At 37.0% G+C, this 6,000-nt stretch overlaps 1 protein-coding gene across 2 annotated transcripts; it reads right to left on the bottom strand.

Annotated features, from left to right (window-relative positions):
• Positions 1–315: 315 nt before the first annotated feature.
• Positions 316–5,318, bottom strand: LOC121765030 (probable glutathione peroxidase 4). Of its 2 annotated transcripts, XM_042161069.1 has the most exons (6): positions 5,099–5,318; positions 4,935–5,011; positions 4,751–4,812; positions 4,479–4,597; positions 519–627; positions 316–449 (listed from the first exon to the last, which is right to left on the bottom strand). In XM_042161069.1, exons 1-5 carry the CDS (start codon positions 5,150–5,152, stop codon positions 604–606), a joined length of 336 nt encoding a protein of 111 aa, XP_042017003.1. In that variant the 5' UTR covers positions 5,153–5,318; the 3' UTR covers positions 316–449; positions 519–603. The 2 variants fall into 2 exon arrangements, with proteins under 2 accessions (XP_042017003.1, XP_042017004.1); XM_042161070.1 differs by lacking the exons at positions 316–449; positions 519–627 and adding an exon at positions 3,687–3,742.
• Between the last annotated feature and the right edge of the window lie 682 nt (positions 5,319–6,000).

Raw genomic sequence — 6,000 nt, 5'->3', positions numbered from 1 at the left:
AAAATTAACTTCATATATTTTCATATATATGAAGGAGGAAATTACAAATCAACTCCTATAACAAGGAGGAAAGACAAATTACGCCACCCAGGGTTCAAACTCGAGACCTCCAGAATGGACGCGGTATCCAGCACCCTTTACCGCTAGGCCAAGGGGCTTGGATGACGAAGCTAGTATTAGTTATATTATAGCATTATTAAGTGAAGACACCTATATGTTCTACTATCATTTTTTTCATGTTACAAATGCTGGTAGAGATGAAGATGTTACAACATAAACCAAAAGTAGTGAACAGATAAAAAAACACTAGAAATTGGTTTATTGGTACATAAAGTTGATCAAATACAATAGAGATTAAAAGTTGATAAATACATATCTACCTAGTTTGCTGCATCTTTGAGTTAGCACTTCCTCTTTCAACTTTCTCCTAAGGCTTTCTTTACATCACCCTGCAACCATAAATGTGAAATGTGAATAACAATGAGAGCCAGACAGAGAGGGGGAGATTGAGAGGCGACCTCGATTGCCAATGGAACGCTTGATTGCAATCCCATCTTTGTCAACTAGAAACTTAGTGAAGTTCCATTTGATTTGGGTGCTGCATTAGGCCGGCCCATTCACTTTCACCTGACAGTGAGCATCAAACAGTTAAATATGACAAAACTAGGGAACGTCGTAACATTATCCACAAACAGCTTCAACTCCCCCAAGCAGAAGACCATTTCACCTAAAAATGTCATCACAATGCAATAGACAAACAAGGAAGCAGGAAATACTATTTTGTCATGATCAGCCATGGCCCAGAAGGGAAAAAAAAAAAAAAGAAGAGATAATTTATGGATCCACAATAAAGGTTAGTGAGTCGTGGCAGAATTAATTTGAGCAAAATTTGGACCGGATTACCTAACATGTGAAAGCTACTACTCGAGCAACATATATAGACCGACTAACTACCATATTTAACCAGCATATTTGTGATCTTTTATTTTAACCACAAACTTTTAACTTGTAGGGTTTACAGAAAAATATTTCAATCCATTTTTGCGATTCTAATTTCAACAATACCAATTATGACTTATCCATTTGTTGCAATTCTACGCATGCTTACTAACCTCCCATTATAACAAAGCAAAAACAAATGTTTTAAATTGAAGTGTACCGGTTCGGACTTGGGATTTCATGTTTTCATGCCGAGTGAAATAATGTGCCAATGGCTTACACTATAGGACCACTTGGTTCAGTGACAAGCGGGATGCACAAGTATATGACATCTTGAATTATTCGCTTAAATTCCAACCTGTTATTCGTCACTTTCTCATCAATAAAAATTTATAATTCTTTATATGAGATAGTAAGTGTAATACAACTTTTTCTACCTTTCTACTTGTTCTTGAAAGGACTTTGTTTGTAAACCTAGAAATTTTTCGCCTTTGCTTCGTAGTTGAGGGATGAATATTTTATTTTGGGCCAAAAGAATTATCCTTTAATTTGGTCTAATTGTTCTTTTAAATTAAAATTATTTGAGAAGCCCAAATAAATTCTTTCTTTAATCTGCAGCCCAAGCTTTATTCAAACTTCTTCCACTCCAACTCCAACTCCAACTCCACGTTGTACCCTACTTCACCGCATCTCCATTACCATAAAAATCTCAACCTCCAACGGAATTAGTTTCTCTCAACGCAGATGTTAATACTCACACGTCTTCCACTTTTCAAATCACAATCTTCCCCATTAACTCAAAATCTGAGAAAAGAAGCATAGCGAAAATCATGAGTTCTTCAATAAACTTCCTGAAATTTCAAATTGTTCTATCCAACAAAAGCTTGAAGGAGAAACGAGAGGGCAGCAGCGGCGGAGCAAGCATGACGGCGCTGTGACAGAATTTGAGACGGAAAAGATGGAGAGTAACGGTGGTTTAGAACCGCGTCTTCGATACAGCGGCGGTGGTGCTGTGTTTTGCCGACGTGCTGCAGGCAGGCGGTGACAGCGGCGCCGGAGTTTCGCGACGATGATGACGGGGGTGCGACTCGGGCAGCGCTAAAATTTCGTTGAGAAAAGAGGGAACGCAGCAGCGAGATCGATGGAGAGATGAAGGAGGGAAGCGAGTTCTTTTTCAATTTTGGGTCGGAGATGTCGACGAATTTGAGAGAGAGCAGCAATGAAAGTAGAGAGGCGGCGGTGGCTGGCGACCCCAGCGATGGCGTCACGATTCGGGAGAGGAGAGAGATACGAGCGAGAGAGAGAGATTTGGGAACATGGGCGAAGGACAACTGTCGTGCAGCGGTTCAGCGACGCCGGCATCGGACTCGGAGGGCGAGCTGCAGCAGCTCCTGCTGCGTCGCGACATTGGTGGCGGTGAGCGTGAACTTGGAAGAGAGTGAGAGTTTGCTGTCGAAATTGAGAGATAATTTGATGGAGATAAAGAGTTGCAGCGATGCAAATCGCGTGAGAGAACAGAGGAGATGATTTTGGGGATTTAAACTGATTGTGAATTGAGAGAAGATGGGGATTGGACTCTGAATTGGAAATTTCAAATGGGCAGAAATTGAGGGGAGAGAGATGAGCGTGAGTTTTGGAGAAGAAAGCATTTGGGAATTTTAGCTCCTTTTATTTTCTTGTTGGGCCAACTTTAAAATATTAGGAATTGGGCCAAAGAAATAAATGAGATAGTGTATGAAATTTGGGCCAGTAGCTAGGAGCTTCACATATTGAATTAAAGAATCACATTGTGGTGATCGAGTCGGCTGACCTTATGATTAACGTATGAGGATTTCAGAAATTTCTAAGTAATGTCGAAGGGTAAGATTTAATATCACAAGGATACATGCATTATTTTAATTAAATGTTTTGTTCTCTAAAGTCTAATTTTTGCATATTATGTTCTTCCATAAAAAGGGTGATTTCTTTGGCAAGCTATTTGAAAACAAAACGGCAGAAAGACGAGTTGAGGATTTAAGAGAACGAGGTGGGCTTTCTTTTTAAATAAGGACTATGTCCTAAGCATATTTATTTTTGTGAAATATGTTTCTCATGCCATATTTTTGTGTTGCTATGGGACCTATCTGAAGTGGCTTTTGCCATGTATGGTTAATCGAATTCGGGTCTGACCAGGGAGTGAGTCCCTACTCAGGCTAGTGTACACCCCGTAGATCGTGCGCTATCTCTCTGAGTTGGCCGGTCTAGTGGCTTGGAATGTGGCCACATTCCTTGTCATGTATGTTCAGATATGGTATGTTGATGTTGATGTTGATGATGTTGAGGTTGATGTTGATGATGATGTTGGTGAAATGTTTTAGTGACTCGGGCCCTTTCAAAGTTAAAACCCCGAGGTCACTCGTTAATGGCATGATAAATATTTTTATTGAAAATGTTTTCGGCATTAGTCCACTGAGTGCATCAAGTACTCAGCCCTGCATGTGTTTTCCCTATGTGCAGGTTGAGCGGTGACGAGCGCGGTGGGTGTTGAGCATAAAAGTGAAGAATGTCTATCAAATGTCTAGAATATGTTGTGTCTTCATACATAGCATTATTCTACTCTCGAAATGCTTCCGCTAAATATTGTTCCTTTTGAGTTCGTGTATTGTTGAGATATTTTCATTTGGAGTTGTTGAGTGTTGAGATACTCTGATTTTATTCGAGCCATTCCCATTTGTTTCGAGCTATGGTCGAGTTGTGTTGTTTTTCCCCTTTCTTCCCCGCTTCTTTAATCCTCCCCTAGTCGCGATCAACCGTGTTTTCTATCCTTAGAAAATGCGGGCGTGACAGTAAGAACATCATTCATCAGTAGAATCAAACTGGTGATACAACAGTTATAAACAAATGATATTCCAAAAGCATTTAAGACAACATTAGCACATTGTTTTCGATAATATTAGCCACAAAGGCTTATGTTGGTAAAAGCTTTACATATTCATATTGTTTAATCTCCATACAACAAGTTTCTAGCACAATAAACACAAGCTTAAGTAGATGCAGAAATATTTATACCGGATCAGAAACAGAAAAACAGATGATGCTTTATCAGGTCAAACCCTTAACAACTGCTAACAGGATTGGTATATAAACCACTCTTGTGGAGGTAAGTAACTGTTTCCTAATTGTTTATTTTCCCTTTATTTTTTTGAATTACTCTACTAATCTACTCAACTGAGATCTCAACCACCTTATATTTTCTTCTAATTTCGGATGTGAATACTAGGATCCGAGAAAGATATTCACTTTATAGCCATTATTCCGAACTGAACTATACCATAATAAAGTTATAGTATCTTTTAAATTCCGAAATCGTGCCTAGATATTTAACAAAAACGATTCTTCGAATAAAAGACTGGTTTATGTGTTTTTCATTCTGAATTTTCCAATTTTGACAAAGTGATATCCTACATTTGTCCGTGATCACTACCTTCCTAAACACTTGAATCACAAAGACAGGGAAAATCCCAATATGGCATAACCATAGCCAAACGAAATCAAGTTACCTTCTGGAAAATGGGATACTCAGCTTTGAATCTGGAGCAAGCAAATTGTTCTGCATCTTGGCTTGTTCCGGGTTCTTGATACAAGAACTGGTTGCACGGGAATGCCAATATCTCGAAACCTGAGATGCAGTATCATTATAAACAGGCAATCTATCTCCAAGCAAAATCTCAAACCCAAAACATAGATAAACAAATATGCTATGTTGGTTCATAGAGGAATAAATATGGTACATTACCACCTGAAAAACAGAGCAAATAAGAAATTAACAGACCTTTATCCTTGTATTTCGAGTGAAGCTCAGTCAATTGGGTATAATTCGAATTCGTGAACCCACTGTTTCAGCCAATCAAATACTAGATAATTACCACAACATACTCAAATAGTACTAAAATATTAAGAACAAAATCCATACAGAAGATTGAATTTTTCTTCCAAATTAAGAGAAGACTTCTCACCATTTGGAAGCAACATTAACAACGAGCAAGACTTTCCCTTTATAGCTACTCAAGTTGATATCATTACCTTTGCTGTTCTGCTCAAAACAATCAAAATTGGAATCAGAAGCAAAAAAGTGGATTCTTTAACAAAACCCAAAAAAGAAGAGGATTAAAAATTGAACCTTGACAGTGAATTCGTGTGTGGATTTTTCTGGGACTGAAGAAGAAGAGCCCATCTCTCTCTGTCTCTCAACAGCTGATGGATGTCTAAATGCAATTTAAAGTTCGAATTTTTGGGATGATAAGGTGAAAGGGACGGAGTAGTTTGAGTGATCACATGAACTGAGTGAATTAGGCTTATCATTCATAAATCTTACAGCTCTTTTTTATTCTATATTTGAAAAGGGCTTCATTCACAGTTGTGTATGTTTATTGGTACTATCTTTCAAGTACTGTACTAACTAATCTATTAAACAACAATTAAGGGAAATAGTAATGTTATTATTCGCTAAACCTTATAATTAATTTTACAAACTATTAGTATAAATGTATAAACTTGGCCGGAAAATGGTGTCTTCGAATCTTATCTTCTATGATAGATACGAGGATGCATGCAAGAAAATAGAAATAATTGTTAGAAAGAAAAATAAATCACACCAAAAGAATATTCACATAAGAATAGTACATATCTTTACAGCATGTACTATTCTTTGATGTATATTCTCTTCTTTGTATACTCATCGATCAATCTCTACACCAAATGAATCTCTGTAGCCTTCATTCAATGTAATACCACAATATACAATTCAACAATAATTAAATCTCAAATAATAACTAAAATTAAGTTTTAGTCATTAAATTTGAAAATTTAATAATTAAAATAATATTAAGTGAATTATATGTTAAATTTTAAAATCATTAAATACTTCATTCGTCCCTCAAAAATATGCACTTATTCATTTTTAGTCCGTCCCACAAGAATATGCACTTTCTAATTTTAAAAAGTTTTTTCACTCTAATGAGTTGGGACTCATTCTCCACTAATAATACTTTATTTACTTTTTCTCTCTACCTCTATTTTACT

The sequence above is a fragment of the Salvia splendens genome, chromosome 14, assembly GCF_004379255.2.
Source record: "Salvia splendens isolate huo1 chromosome 14, SspV2, whole genome shotgun sequence".
Classification (NCBI taxonomy): Eukaryota; Viridiplantae; Streptophyta; class Magnoliopsida; order Lamiales; family Lamiaceae; genus Salvia; species Salvia splendens.
Note: the sequence above shows the minus strand (reverse complement) of the source record. Positions and strands in the feature narration are given on the sequence as shown.

Excerpts from the sequence above, each read along its gene's own strand:
- LOC121765030 (XM_042161069.1), bottom strand. The coding sequence starts at position 5,152 with ATGGGCTCTTCTTCTTCAGTCCCAGAAAAATCCACACACGAATTCACT. Across the intron at positions 5,012-5,098 it reads CACACGAATTCACTGTCAAG|AACAGCAAAGGTAATGATAT; the intron begins GTTCAATTTTTA and ends TGTTTTGAGCAG. Across the intron at positions 4,598-4,750 it reads CTCGAAATACAAGGATAAAG|GTTTCGAGATATTGGCATTC; the intron begins GTCTGTTAATTT and ends ACTGCATCTCAG.